The sequence below is a fragment of the Triturus cristatus genome, chromosome 11, assembly GCF_964204655.1.
Source record: "Triturus cristatus chromosome 11, aTriCri1.1, whole genome shotgun sequence".
Taxonomy (NCBI): Eukaryota; Metazoa; Chordata; class Amphibia; order Caudata; family Salamandridae; genus Triturus; species Triturus cristatus.
This window is the reverse complement of record NC_140594.1, coordinates 890,586,761-890,602,689: the sequence shown is the minus strand read 5'-3', so window position 1 is coordinate 890,602,689 and position 15,929 is coordinate 890,586,761. Positions and strand designations below refer to the sequence as shown.

At 42.9% G+C, this 15,929-nt stretch overlaps 1 protein-coding gene across 2 annotated transcripts in view; it reads right to left on the bottom strand.

Moving 5' to 3' along the window:
* Positions 1–15,929, bottom strand: part of MISO1 (mitochondrial inner membrane subdomain organizer 1) — a 177,577-nt gene that overhangs the window by 84,122 nt on the left and 77,526 nt on the right. For both annotated transcript variants that reach the window (XM_085634797.1, XM_085634796.1), the window contains exon 4: positions 10,298–10,458. In XM_085634797.1, the coding sequence (XP_085490923.1) occupies positions 10,298–10,458 (161 nt within the window). The remainder of the gene's footprint in view (positions 1–10,297; positions 10,459–15,929) is intronic.

The following is a 15,929-nucleotide window of genomic DNA, read 5'->3' as shown; positions in this document are numbered from 1 at the left end:
AGTCCAGACAAGTGTTTCCTGATGCACATCATAGTACAAGGCATACCACTTTCACCATAGTTGGTTTCCAGTACCCTCCACTCATCACTCTAGAATCAAACCAAATGCACCCTGCAGGATATCAGATCAACACTTTTTCATCCGAAGCCATGTCTAAGAGTAACACAATAACCACAAGACTAAACCTTCCTCCCCCAACTCAGTCAGTCAATATTCCTTTATTGTATAATTAAATAAAATCATTACAATATATGCGTAAAAGCCTCAAAATGCAAGATATATCAAAGAGGAAAAGAATGCTATAAAAGTTGTTATCACAGGCATAAACCATCTCAAGGATATAACACATGTGAAGGCCAAATTTAAATGGATGCCATAAACATTTCACAATCATAAACAGAGCCTATGGCTAGAAACCAGCTCATTACTGCACAAAATAGCTTAGCTGTGCAAACAGTACATGTAGTGCATATGTTCTTAAACACGAGCATAGACAGTCTCAACAATATGACGCAGATACAAATAGGGGACAGTTTTAAATAAGTGTCATAAAAATGTAGGAATCATACATAGAACATGCAGCTAGATACCAGCTCATTACCGTGCAAAATAGTTTAGGTGTGCAAACGGTGCATAAAAAGCATTAAACTAAATACCATAAGACAAATAATAGTCTAATCATGTGCTGAAAAGTGAGGCTGATAGAAGCATTAAAAAGATCTATCCAAGCCGATATTAAAAACAGCCATACAAAACGTTAAAGTTCACTGATTTGGTGTTTTTAGTAGGGGCGGTGATCAGTCTTGTTAGTGTCTTTAAGTAATACTTGAAGCAGGCTAATGTATTTGCCACATTTCGCCAAGTCACCCAGCTCCACTATATGAAAAACAAAAGGTTTGCCTCTTTGCAGGTTCGTATCCTGTGTGTGAAAGACAATGGTTTTAGCAAGATGCGGCGGGCATTCAATAGTACAGCAACACAGAAGGTGGTTAAACGTTTCCTTTTTATATCCGCAGAGTCTACACTTGACACAGGGAAAGGGAGTGCCATTTTGGGTTCATATCTTTGGTCTGTAGGCACATCAACCATGCAGCCATGATTTGTCTTAAACATATCTTTCCAACTGAGCGCAGGAGGTATGGCTGTGGTTTTATACAAGGCGGATGATGAGTGGCATTTGATGTGGCCAATGCTATAAATAGCAGGGTGCACTTTAGCTTTAATTTGGCCAAATCAGTTAACATTGACTGCGATTTTATCTTTCTTTTGAACTCGTTTTAAGTAATGAATGCAAAAAAATGTTTTATTTAGCACAGACCAGTCTATTTGGAGAGTGTCCACTGATTTATTTAATTCAACCACGGATTCTTCTTTTGGATGAAGATCTGTTGAAGGGCTGATTTCTAGGTGTTATTGGGGCCTAAATAATTATATAATAATACTTTTAAAAAGCTCCCATATTAAACCATGTTTGAGCCTCCAAACCCAGTTCTAATCTGATCATACAGCCTCTTGTTTAATGTAGAGGTCTAAAAATCCTCTAATATGCTTGAAGTTGCAATGTATCGAGTGTTTTACTAAGGTTGCCCGGAAAGGCTTCTTGCCTGTAGTTGAGTGCTGGTAAGAGGGAGGCCTGAAGAACCCGACAAATTGGAATTGTAGATGGGCTTTCTGTGTTAAGTTGACTTAGTCTCGTGGTGATCAATGTAGCCTTGGTTTTCAGATGGCCCAAGTGGGTTTTGATTCCTTCATTTGCTGTCAGCCACACAGCCAGATAATTATAAGAGGTTGTCCTTTGAACTTTTAGGGGGCCCAGACTCAAGACATTGTTAGTTTTCTTGGTCGTTTGTCCAAAAACTACAACTTTTGTCTTTGTCTCGTTGACTGTCATTTTATTTACTTCATTATATTTATGAAGGGCTTTTTGAATCCCCATTCTCGCGCAGACTAGTACAACTATATCGTCTGCATAGTGTAGTAATGTAATCTTAAGTGCCCTGATTATTGGTGGAATCAAATTTGCATGTTTTAAGGCTGGAAACGTGTGCTGTATACAGGTTAAATAAAAGGGGGAGGGGCAGGACGTACCCTTACTTCAATCCACCTTCTGTCAGAATTTTACTTGTTGTGACTGTAAGAGATAACTTGACCTTCACCCAGGTCGGAGTATATTAAATTACATTATTGCCTGCAGCAGATTATTTGGGATGCCCCAGTTCTGTAGTTTCTATCTCAGTTTGTTCCTCTCCACTGAATTTAAAGCGAAAGAATAATCAATAAAATATGCATATAGAGGATGTGAATTCTGGCATAGGGTTTGTTGCATTAAAAAGGATATAGCCATGAAATTATCATTGGTTGATGAGTTTGCCCTAAAGCCGGTTTGACAAACGGAATCAAATCATGTTTTTCCACCAAGGACTCTAGTTCTTTTAGGAGGACAGAGGCGTATCCCTTCGCTTCAATATCGAGATGCGCGATAAGACTGGTTTCAGTCTATCACCCTTTAGCCATGTTGGATGTAATATGGAACCTCTCCAACTTTCCGGAACCTGCCCAATGACAGAACATGCATGATATAATGGGAGGAGTACGGAGGTCCACAGATCTAAGTCATTCCTAAAAAGTTGGTCTGGGATGCCTTTTGGTCCTGAAGCACCCATTGGCCTGATTTTTGACAAAGAGTTTGAAATCAATTTTGCTGTAAAAGTTGGATCTTTGTTAGAAACCTCGGGCTCTGTACTCAAATTATAGTTAAACAGAACGCAGCTTATTTCGGCTATATACCGTTTGTTTATATGCTTCGTCCACTGAGTCTTGTCTATTGCATTGATTCGTGGTCTGCCTTGGGGCATTTTGTTTTTATGTAGATCCACAACTAATGGCTACTTTTGCCTAATAAAGAGTATACGAGTAGCCATTCTTTCTCCGTTGGTTTATGCTTAACGGACCAGACCAGCTGCTTTTGTAATTTTAATTGACGCTTCAATTTTTGTTGCAGGTCGGTTTTAAGTTGCAGATTTTGAGTTTTGTATAGTAAATTTCACATCCTGACGATCTTTTGCTTGCTTACTATTACAGGACCCTTTTGTTGAGGCTGTCTAGCTTTAGGTCTGCAAGGGAGAAGTTTGGGGCCTATTTTAGAGTGGATTTCTTTAGTGATGGTAACCCAATATGCAAAAAGGATTTTTCCTTTTTCTGCGCCTTTAGTAGTGAGCCGCTAGTACATTTCCAGGTTTTGCATTTTTTGAGGGGGACTGGGGCACATTTGATTCGCCAAATTATGGGGTTTTTCATCGCCTTTTGAGGTGCCAATTGTCTTTAGCTGGTCACGCTTCAATGAATTTAATTGTAGCACCGTTCAGAGTGGAAGATGGTCACTCTGGTGGACCTCACCACAAATTACTGTCTCGTAGTTAGCATGATCACAGAGAGCACCATCTCATGAGTCGCATAACTGTGTCATCATTTTTGCCCGTTCTGGCCCCAAACTGTTAAAATATAGGTTAATCAATAGGAGCCTTGTCTTGCGGTCCGTAATTTGTGCACCTTCCAGTGTGATTCTTGTATCATGTTGTTCTCGCCTGGGACTTTTTTTTACTTTTAGCTTGAGGCCAATATTAAGATGTATAGAAAGACCACTAGAGAGCCTTCCAAATATGTTAATTTTATTTGCAGCATGGTGAATTTCATGGAAGCTTGGTATGATTGTCGGACTTAACAACCAGGTTTCCTGTAGAAAGAGCATTTCATAGGTTGAGATCAATGATCTTTTAAGGTGCGATTTAAGTATTCTGGACAATACGGCTAGTTCTGTTTTACGTTCCGCAGGTTGTTTGCTGATGCTAGAAGCAGTTTTGGATGTTGCTAGATAGGGTGGGAACTAATCAGCTCCAGTCCGTTTTACTAGTTCTCTCAACATGTCCTATGGCGACTTTTCTAATTGGGCCCCTCATATTTGTATACCGTTGTGATATACTCAATTTGCACTGAGTTGGGTAGTTTGGGAGTGCCCTGTGAGCCTTAAGACACTGTAAGTAGACGTTTGTGAGTTTTATGGCTCTTTACGGTGCTTAAAAGGAAAAGGTTATTTAGGTATCGTGAGTCTTAAAATCCCTATGCCTCAGTCTTCAAAGATGGATTTATTACTCAAGATTTTTGCCGTCAAGGAGAGGGATTTCAATGTTACTATTGCGGATTCTCTTCTCTTAGTGGGCTCCAACAACGTTTTAAATTCTATATTCAAAATATCGTATGAGGTTATTTTAAACAGGTTTGGGGTAACTTTGAATAGGCTATGTAGATTGGAACGATTGAGACTGTCGTGGTTACCCTCTGAAGAGTATTCTGGTGTGAGCACCAGTTTGGTAGGACTAGGTTTACTACAAGTTCCACTGTATTGATTATTGGTGCTTGTTTGGGTAGCCCTTACCTGTTCACTTGAGGGGATACTGGAAGTGACAACGTTGCTTATATGAATGTCTCTATCTTGCTTTACTGAAAGTCCATTAAGGCTACCGTCTAGAGATGCTGTGTGTGCGGATTCTTCATTTTGTTGCGCACTTGTTTTATTATCTGGCTGCTATCCTAACATTCACTTAGTTTGGCAGCGGTGGCTAGTCATGTGGAAGCTGATTGAGCATGCAACAAAGAGGGTGTCATTAATGAACTTTGATCATTAGAGTAACCTGCCTCGTAATTGGGTAAAGGGAATCCAGGAGCCGAGATAGCCGGAAGGTGGAGTATTCCCTGGGGTTCTGCAACTTTCTTACCTAGTCCCCTTGCCTTAAAAAGGGGATACACATTGTTTGCCCACAGTGGTTGGCCCCTTGTTCGTTTAGATGTTGATTATTCATTTGCTCTTTGGCTGCTTTATTTTTAGCCTCTTTTAGTCATTTTTTGGATCTTTTTGAGAGTACCCTTGTTCACTGGTTATCCTTATGTATAGTAATATCCTCATTGATGTTAGCAGAGGTTTTTTCCACTGTAGGCTTTTTAAGGGGTGTGGAGCCTTGGGGAGCATCTTTATAAGTGGCCGTCCAAGGAATATCTGAACAATTAGTTACTGGCTTCTGCTATGATGAAAAAGGCTTGAGAGATATATATGACGAATGTCTGCCTGGCCCCCTATCACAGAGTCTGGATTAGCTGTTTTCTCTGTGAATACATTTACAGGATCCATTGGGTCTCCTGTAACAGTAGCTCGATTCGTTTTTTTTCTGATTGTAGGCTTACTGGATCCAATGTAAGAGGAAACATGTGTAAGCCCAGGTTGTCTAAGTGACAAAAAGCAAGTTTCCACTCAGATCATAGAGGCTAATACATCCGGTGAAGTGCATAATTATTCTGCTATTTTGTGGCAGTCACATGGTGTATTTTTATTTCCAGCTGAGCTGGCGCATGGCTCCTTTTGTTCCATGTTGGTAAATTTGGCCTCTATTTTAGCAATTGAGGAGGCTAGGGCTTGAATCAGCTCTAATTGCAGTTCTAGATTCTTTAGATCCCACATGAGAGCATTTATTGTAGCCACCATAGACATATAAATCATAGCCAATAGTTCGCTCTGCTCATTGTGCGGTTGATGCGTTGGTGAGACTGACCTATTATCGATGCTCTCATCCCATATAGGGATATATTCCTAAGGCATCGTTGGGTGAGTCTGGCACTGCTGCGGCATGGAGGCAGTGTTTTTGTCCTGGTTGTGAACCTGTGAACATGTTTAGGTTCATAAAAGAGTTTCAGGTCCCTCACGATACCTGTTGGCTCGATCAAGCTGGTGGTGCTCTTACTATCCTCCAATGTGAGTGTGCCTACTTCCTGCATTCTGCCATTTTGGATTTGAGCAGTGGTTGTAATTAACACCTGTGAAGGTAAGTTATGATGGACTTGATACTGTGGGGCTTTAGCCTGAGACGTTTCTATACTGGCAAACAATGTTTTTCCGACTTTGATGTAAAGTTGAATTCAGCTAGGATGCCATCTGATGGGCTTTCCAAGGAAATTACGATTATGGAAGTAGCCACTTTTTGTTCCTCCGGTAGGATGCGGTTATATTGTTTTTTTGATTATGCTTGGCTTGCGACTTGAGGGGTGAGTCCATCTCATCCATCACATTTTGTGGATCTCTTTTACCAGTGGGGTTTTATGCTGGGAGAACGTTAGGGGAATGAGGCAGTGGTGTTTTATTACTGAAGAAATCATCAATCAATGCTTTCTTGCTCGTTGCAACCTTACTGCTGCTTTGCTTATTGCTTGGTCAGGGTGTGGATACGGACTTTGAACCACCCAGGGGCTTACTGGTGATGTCTCTGGGTTGTCTATGGGCAGTGCTTAGATTTTGGCTAACTGCACTTGCGGTCCTTGTTGATTGGAGCTCATTATGAACTAGACTGAGGTTAAACTGTACGGGCTGTGGTGGCCCTGAAATTAGTCTTGCAGCAGTGCCTGATCATTCCTTTTGTGCGTCGCTGAAGCAATAATCTATGGGACAATTTCCACCCAGAAAGGAATGGAGTTTGTACTCTGAGCTTCTAATTGGGCTCCTTCTTGACCTCTGCACTACCCGGCGCTCAGCAATGGGGCAAAATGCTGTTGACATCCGAGAGAGGTTCAGTAAGGTCAGAAAAATCGGGAGGCGTGGGCTGTATTAGACCATATTGCCTCTATTGTTTGTTGGTTTTGTAGAGAGAGTCCTTTGGTAAGGACACTTGATGCACCAGTTATGCCAGTACTTTCTTTTAATCACTTTTAATCGCCCATAGTGACTGGTGGAGTGGTGGCAGATAAGTGTTGGCAACTCTTTGGCTGATGCGTCTGTAAATAATATTCAGGCTTCAGGGCTTCAAAGCTTCAGGGTTCGAGAAGTGCACACCGAGCCCCACAGGCAAGATACACCCAGCTCTAGCTGGGCCACTTCTGCAGGAGGCCGGGGCACACATTTTGCGCAGGGCGACTATGGCTGCTGCGCTCGTCCTTCAATGCAGAGTGCAGGCTAGGCGTCTGGGAGCTCACCGAGGCCTGCTGGATCTGCAGGCGGCGGGATGATGTTGTTTGTTCAGGAGCGGCCGCAGGAGAAATATGGGAGAAATGTATGGGGGAGAGGTACGCAGGAGCTCTGCCGCTCTACCAAGGTGCTGGCGTACCTGCTCTCCTCAGCGTTCAGCGTTTAAGCCACCATACTCTGCTATTCAGCTGCAGACTCTCCTCCTCACCACAGCACCGCTACTTGCCACATCCTTGCCACCTCCTCCGCTCTGCACCTCGGCACCGTACTACCGCACTGCCGGAACTCGGAACCAGAAGCCTCTCTATGAATGTGCATGACTCTTTGTTTACAAAAACAAGGAAAGCGAGTAATCTGCAGGGAAAGCGGAGGCTATGGGTGGACCAGAAGGCAGTGTGAAGCGGGGCAAAAAAGCCACAAAGAGGCTGTCGTGTCCTTTCCCAAGAAGGTCACCGTGCGCATGTTGAAGATGGACTGGAAATATTCTAAAAACGAGTTAGAAGCAATAGTTTCCTCCCCCAACTCCTCATACTTGAAGCAAGCAAGAAAAAAAAAGATCCCCCTTTTGATGTCAAATCTCGTGTCCATGGGGCTCCTGTGTAGATTAACTATGGCACACACCCCAAAACAAATGTTTCTGACCGCTCTTCGTCAATGTGACTTACATGTTACCACGGTCTTACCCCCATTTTGTCCAGTGTTGCCAATATTCCCCACTCTCACCCTAGGAATTGAAGACGCTTTAGTCATGCAACCACTTTTGGCTATGGAAATTATGTACAAAAAGCACCCAAGTCACAGTCAACGTGACAACAAAGGGTTTTGACATACTTACATTTTCAGGTTCTAGGGATGCCTGCCTAGCATTATGGGGATGTATACTTCCAATAGATGGCTATGCACCTCAGGGCTGTAAAGGGCTCCATAGAGAATAAAGGCTTTGGAAGGCATTACCTCATATTGTCACAGCATTTTCTGTCTGTTCCTTGCTTTGTTTATGATATTTTTATACCATCTTCTTGTGGTCTATTGTTGGTTATTGCAGTATTGCAGATTCTCTAGCACTCCGCCAGCCCTAAAGCTCAGAGGTTTTCATTTGTAACTCGTTTAACATTAATATTTTTTCTTGTTTTCCCTCAACTCAGAATCCTGTGCAGCTCCATTTCGGTTCTGGCCTGGTATTATTATATTTGCCACAGTTTTTCTTAGAACGAAGAAGATGTCTAAGAAAAACAATTGAATAATTTCTGAATAAGGTTCATGAAGTTAAAGGGGCAATATTGGCGAAATAAATGCTTATAGCCACACAGACCACCAGTTGATTAATAAGGAAAACTGTAGGTAGTCCATTTTAATTGATAAACTTCAATACACTGAATCACTAATCAAAACCATTAGAGTCCTTGAACACAGAAACAGAAGAAATAACTTTCTTCCATTCAGTTCACCAAAAGGAACCAAGTTCTGTGAGTACTTTTGTCAGGATCAGGGGCAGTCAGTGGTTATCGGGCAGTAACACATGTTGATACTGTCCATTACCACTGATGCTCTATGGCCTCAAATATAGGGTTACACTTGAAAAACCAATAACTCACTTTGTACAAGGGCAGGACATAAAACATATGCAAGGTTGGTGTTGAGTGTTTAGAAATTAGATACTGTGTGGGCAAATAAAACCTATCAATTAACTTAATATCCATTGAGATTTAAATCTCTGAAAATTATAATAAATCTTCATAAAAACAGAAGAGGTAGAACAGTTAAAACATATACATAAAAATACAGAAGGTCTAAGAACTTCCAGATGCAGGGACACCCCTCCACATACCATTACAGCACATTTGCAGTGAGATACTACACTTTGAACAACTTGGGGCCCAGCAGTCAATCTTAGTCCCGAGCGAAATACATGTCCTATAACGATGGTTGGGCCCTTAAGGACCGATACAGACCTAGGAAGAACAACTATTGGAACTTTCCACTTATGAAGGTTAGAACGTTTTAAATTAATCAGGGAGAAAAAGAAAGATAAACAATGAAAGGATGGAGCTATAACAGACACAACTGGGTCTCTATTATGTTCACTGAAAGTTACACTCTTTCAACGAAACAGTAACAATAATGTTAATAATAACAGTGTAAATAATAACACACATTAGTGTTATATTGATATTATTACTATTATGTGTATCAGTACCACATTTTTCTAAATACAAGATCGCTGCTGTTTCTTGCCTGATGGCATTAGCTAGCACATAACTTTTATGCAGCTATTAAATATAGAATAGGTCAAAAAGATGGCATCATTAACTATCTAGAAATGGAAAGTGGACTAGCAGCTTGTACTGCATCTCAGTACAAGCTGCTAGATCACTTTTCATTTCTACATAGTTAATAATGCATAAATAACACATAAAATAACGCACAGAAGTTTATACTATTGTTATTATAACTTTGAAAGAGTGTGCCAGAGAATATTTCAACACTGATACAAAATCTATCAAGATAACAAAAATCAAATAATTATTTACTTATCTCGTGCCTTGCTAGTATGCATAGAAAAACGTTTTTATGATGTTTTTGTTTCAAATGTCTGAACCTTTGGTATTCTAATTGTTTCAACGTAAAGGATTACTCAGCTGCAGCCTCTCTTTTTATGAATATATCCTACTTTTCAAATAGTTAACAAGCATTGGCAATGCCAATAGGTCTGGCTTTAAAGGAGTGTTGTATGGTAATGTGAAGCATTACAAGTAAATAGCATGGGAATGGATATGTATTTGAGTGGAAGCAAAGAACTTTAGAATGATATCAATGTAGGTAAAAAGGTCAGGAGAGAGTCAAGCCAGACCTAAATAAATTCCATGTAGGTTAATGACTGCCTTCCTCCCATCTGTGCTGCTGCCCGAGAAAAACAACACAAATTATGTACTTATCAAGGACACTTTAATAGTGTTCCAATGCCATGTGTGTGTCCCTGAAAATTCAAGCTCAGGCAATCGGATAAATAAACAAATGATCACAGCTGTGCGGAGGGCAAGCACTTTTTTTTGTACAAGCATACAACTTCTGCCCAATCAAAACATGTACTCCTGGCTCGCCACATGTGGTTGGAGCTAATGCCCCTCTCTAATGATGCTGGCAAACTTGTCTGGCGACATGTCAGACCATAAAAGGGATGCTACTGTCAAGTGTTTCCTTTCCCCTTAGCACTTGGACAGGAAATAATTTCAAACTGCTTAAGTAATGTTATAAGCACAACATTTGGGATCATTGATTCACTAGAACACTTACCTTGTTGACCAGAACAAAACAATCCAGAACTGAGTCCTCCCGCTTAAGTAACTGGAACCAAAGTATGTGTGAGGGTTTCAACTGTTCCTGAAGCCAGGTTTGGCCACTCGGTGTCAGTTCCACACCTGCAAGCCGGAGAACTAACCCACCATTTGACTGCCCTGCCAAAAATAATACATTTCAGATTTATTACCACATACAACGGACATGTATTTTCTCATTCGAAGGTTACTAGTGACAATTTAGAAAATTTGCTTTTCCTTCATTCTTATCTATTTGATGTCACTCGGAGCCCTTCACTGGAAAATAATCTCATTATTAACAGCTACCCATCTACAATTATCTATGTTGTGAATCGACCCTGTAGGGTAAGTAACGGGTTCCGAATCCAGTCAGTCACTGCTATGACATAGCAACTGAGGAAAGCAAAAGTAGTTTCCCACTGTTGTTACATAATAAGGGGAAGTATTGCTTACCCAGAGTACTTCACCTGGTATGGTTCTCCAGAGACGAATAGCAAAATGAGGCATGACAGTTTAATCCATAATTGTCCTCTACTCTCTGGCCTCTATAGCCCAAATTGAAGTTGGAAGACAGCGGGTGGCACTCTTCCTCTGTCAAGTGAAAAATCCCCTGTCAGCCATGTGTGTCTGTTGACCCGCGTTGAAACATAAATTAAAGCTGCACTGACTACAATCTCAGTCAGTACAGGACTGGCTCTCAGCAGCACGAAGAGTAGAGAGCAAATATGTTTAAAGGAATGGAAAGTACAGGGGGGGGGGGAGTGAGCACTAGTAACAATGCAGCCTTGCATGTGAGAAATATGAGGTCTGCTTTCTGTATAGGTTTGAATGGACTCTTCATGAGTTGAACTAGAACTACAATCAGGTGGCAGTCCGGGGGAGGAGCTCCTACTGGAGGAAAAACTCTAACCAATCCTTCATGAACTATTTGATGAGTCTGCTCGAGCACAAAGAGAGAGAATGTGAAGAGGGTCTTCATCTTGATATTGCAGTGAGATGTACCTTAGTAGACGCATGCACCAACCCTGAGTTAGAGAGAGGAGATAGGGTAGTATCTGCTCAGATGATTCCTGTAGAGGATGCAGGTTTGATTTCTGGCACCATAAGCAGAAACATTTCCATTTGAGCTTATATGTTTTTATCGTGGCTTCTCCCCTTGCCTTCAAGAGAATTGCTCTGCAGTCCTGAGGAATATTTAGATCTCTGAATTCATGGAATTCAGGAGCCATGTGTATAAGTGGGGAGAAGTCAAGTCTGGATGAAGGACCTGGCCTTTGCTCACCATCAAAAGTGTTTGGGATGTTTGCAAGCGAATGTGGTTGGATTCCACTAATGGGAGTAGCTTCATGAACCAATGCTGTCTGGGCCACCAGGGGGCTATTAGTAGGAGGTGACACCGCTCCACTTTCATTTTGTTAAGAACCTTCGGTATGAGAGGTATACGGGGGGGAAGCGTTTGCATACATCCTGGACCATCTAATCAAAAAAGCATTCCTCCATGGCACTGGGTGTGGATACCGACTTGCATAGAACTGGCATCTGGCATTTGCTGTTCTCGCTTGTGGCGCAGGGATGCAAGGCTGGTTTGCCCCAGAGAAAGAAGATCCTGTCCAGCACTGACTGATCCAGCTCCCACTCGTGGCAGCTGGGGTAAGAGGAGATACCTTGCTGGGTGAGATATTTTCAGGTAAGAGGAAAGTCTTTATAACTTTTTAGTGTCGACGATGAGGTCTTTATCGAGCCGATTGAAGTAGGTAGTAACAGCTGGGGTTGCAGAGTGACTTTCAGTGTTGTCAGTGCTATTCTCAGCGGCAGAGTCATCTTTGACTGTACTGTTGTACACGGTAGCATTGACGTAGCCGTCGACTGAGTATTCATCGACAATGATATCTTTGTGGACGGGATTGACACGACGATGGAAGGCGTCAATCGATGTTGATGTCGACGAAAGTGTGATAACTGTCGTCAACAATGTTGCTCTTGATGGTGAGGTTACTGTCGACTGGAGTTTTAGAGCAGTTTAATGCTTCAACATCGACGGTTCTGAAGAGGACTTTGGAGGATGAGCTCCAGTTTTAACAGACGGAGTTCTGGGTTCAGATCCATCAGTCTCTGAGGAGATTTGTATTTTCTTCTCCTTCTTTGAGCTGTCCTTGGCAGAACCATGGTGGGATATTTACAGGCCTTTCTGCCTTCCTCTGATATCCCCTAGTAATGGGATCTTTCCCCCTTATAAGATATCTTCTGAGATGTGGAAGAGGTGCCAATATCCTCTTCAGAAGATGGAGATCTCTGTGCTTTGGCTTTTTGAAGCCTCCCATCGCTGTCCATCAAGGTTTTGGTGGAAAAAGTACAACCGACTTTACAATCTTTTACCTTGTGTTGAGGGTAGAAGTAGTATAGACATTCCTTGTGGGGATCATCCACATGAAGCCTTTTCTAGGTCTCGGCTAGCGAAGGCTGCGCTTGCGCAGTCTCGCTCGCGAGATTTAATGACTTGGAGAGAGGGGCTTTAACCCGCCCCTCTTCTCTCCTCTTCTCCATTGGAGAAGAGGTTTGTCTCTCCAAACAAGCCCCGTCCTTTTCGGATTCGGGGGCGTGTTTTTTCGATTCTTTCTCTCCTCTGGAATGTAAACATTCCAGCCAATGGCAAGAGGAGAGAAAGGAAAACACGCCCCCGAATCAGAAAACGCCGCTGCGTTTCTCCGAGGCATTTCTGCTTGACCTCGGAGAAAGGCGGTGGTGTTCAGGGCGATTCCCTCTTTCAAAACTCACAGAAGTAAGTAGAAATCCAAGCAAGTGGGAGGCTTACATTTCACATCCGCTAAACCTACTCCTGTTGATCGCACAGGTACATTTATTTGAAAGATCTGATTTTTGCACAATGGTTTTGTTTCATCTTGTCTACAGGGACCGTATTTTGCCAGTGAATGAGTATGGCGGTGCTGCCTTCCGGTTTTCACCCTGGGGCGACCGAGGCACGCACTCCTATCTTTCGCAGAGTCCGACACTTTGAATCAGAAGATCCGACCTTAACGCTTAGTTGACCTTTTTGTGCACATAAACTCGATCTCAGTGCATTAAAAACTCTGCGAATCGTCTCCTTAAAACTGGCAGGCTTTTTTACCCCGGTACATTCTGGAATTTGTAGATTTGCAAAAGATAGAAAAGAAACTCGTATTTCGTACTCTCCGCTGGCGTGGGACACTTGAGACGTCTGAGTCCTGCCAGGTTGCAGCCTCGGGTCCTAAAGCTGTGTGATGTGAAACCAGAGGCGGCGGCGGCCAGTGGACGCCACTAAAGACAGACAAACACAAGCACGCACTTCACACCACTCGATTCCAAAACACAGGCACAGCCACGCCTCGCCGACAACTGTATTCTTGTAGTTCGAATACTCACACTCTGCTTTACACCTTTTACTGTAGACACTGCAAAGAGTGGTGTATGTGTTTATATTGTCCGTATCCTATGTACGACCCCTGACAAGGCGCTGAAGTGAGCGTAAAAGGCGTCTAGGCGCTGAAGTGAGCGTGCAAGGGATGCACGGGATTCCCGACCCCTGACGAGCCGCGGAATTGAACGTGATAAGGTGGTACAGTGCATACATCTTTAAACTTTCACTGGGTTTGCATTTTTCCTACCCACGAGACTTCTTACAACGCGCGTGAAGGTTTTGTTAAAGAATTCATGGCTGCAGAGCGTGCTCGTGGATTCGAGGAGTCCACCCCCAATAATACTAGCGGCCAAACCATAAAGTTAAAGACAATCTTTATGTGTCATACTTACATGGGTAGTTAAATCCCCACGAAGTACAGTGCCCGGGGGTTTGGAAGACATGCGAGTGCCCCTGGGCGAATTGCCAACCGTACGGATATAAAACCGACTTTCTGAGTAGCAGGGACGGACCCTGAGAGCGAAAATGTGGGCGACTATGAGGATGCTGTTGGAATTAAACTTACATTTCTGAGCATCGGGTTAAACTCTGAGATCTCACGCCTCTGGCTGTCTCTACCCCGACAAGCTGGAACACGTGCGCTTCAGACCCTGGAAGCCCCGGACACGCTACGGGAGTCTCCCTGCCCACACCCCCAAGAAGCAGGTATTCGGGTGGTCAGACAATGCGCGCACCCGGACCATGCGCCGTCCCAGAAGCAGCTACTCAGATGGTTAAGACCTCGAAACCTCCCGGACACGTCTCATGGGGTCTCTCCCGATAGAGGCCACATTTAAAAAACTGCCGATGCTCTTCACTGGTGAGACCCGGCCCTCTTAAAGCCCTGGCTGTAGTGTATGTGTGTGTGGGAGGCTCTGTGTGTGTGTGGGAGGCTCTGTGTGTGTGTGTGTGGGAGGCTGTGTGTGTGTGTGGGGGAGGCTCTGTGTGTGTGTGTGTGTGGGAGGCTCTGTGTGTGTGTGTATGGGAGGCTCTGTGTGGGGGTAACTCTGTGTGTAGAATGCTCTATGTGAGTGCGGGGGGTAACTCTGTATGTAGGTTGCTCTATGTGAGTGGCTCTGTATGTGTAGGTGGCTCTGTGTGTGTAGGTGGCTCTGTGTGTGTAGGTGGCTCTGTATGTGTGGGTGGCTCTGTGTGGGTGGCTCTGTGTGTGGGTGCAAATGCAATAGGTCTCGCATTAGAGAGTGATTAAGCTATTGACATTGTAAATAACAATGCCGTTTCTTTGAATGTTTTAAAAACAAAAACATACAAGAATGTCATGAGCAATGCCAACAGCTCTAACTTTAACAATGCCGAGACCATTGCATTGTAAATGCTTGTTTCTACATGTCTTGCAGGGCCTGAAGAGCCCTTATGTAGATGTCCCAGACATGGTAGAAGTAGCAGTACTAATTTCCAGACACTGCTTTGAAGAAAACTGTACAGAGCTCAGTGAGACTCTCTTCACACAACATGAGGTAGAAAATCTGAGGGAATCTGCCTCTCTTGGGAGTATTCTAGAGGGTGATAGTGCCTTATTGGCTGATGTTTGGTCCTTTTTTTTAAAAGTACATAGCCTATTAAAGTGATTGTTCATTGCCATTATAGCCTATGATAATTATACACATTGCTTTGTTATGGTACTGTGGGACTCCCACTTCGACAACAGGGAATGATTCAAGCATGTAAATCTACCAAAGATACAATACTGGAGAACACATGTATTCACTACTACTTAACATCTTATGTTTGGACCGGAATATGAAAGTAAGCATATCGAACATCAACTGTAAAAGCAATCTCCTCTTTCTATTGCAATATCTCAAGCCAGTAATCAAAGGGATATAACACTTTACAACGCACGCATTACAACGCTTGTCATTACAACAAATGTTTTACATCACAAAATCCATTACAACGCATGTTGTTACAACGCATGTTGTTACAACGCATAATCCATTACAACGCAATTTCTATTCTAACTCCGCCGGGTGTTACTTTGGGGAATGCGTTGTAATGAATTATGCGATGTAATGACATGCGTTGTAATGGATTTCGCGTTGTAAAATATTCGTTGTAATGACACACGTTGTAACGCGTGCGTTGTAAACGATGTTTCCCAATCAAAGTGATTCCTGCGATTTTCTGCCTTTGCAAGAACGTTTGGTGGCTC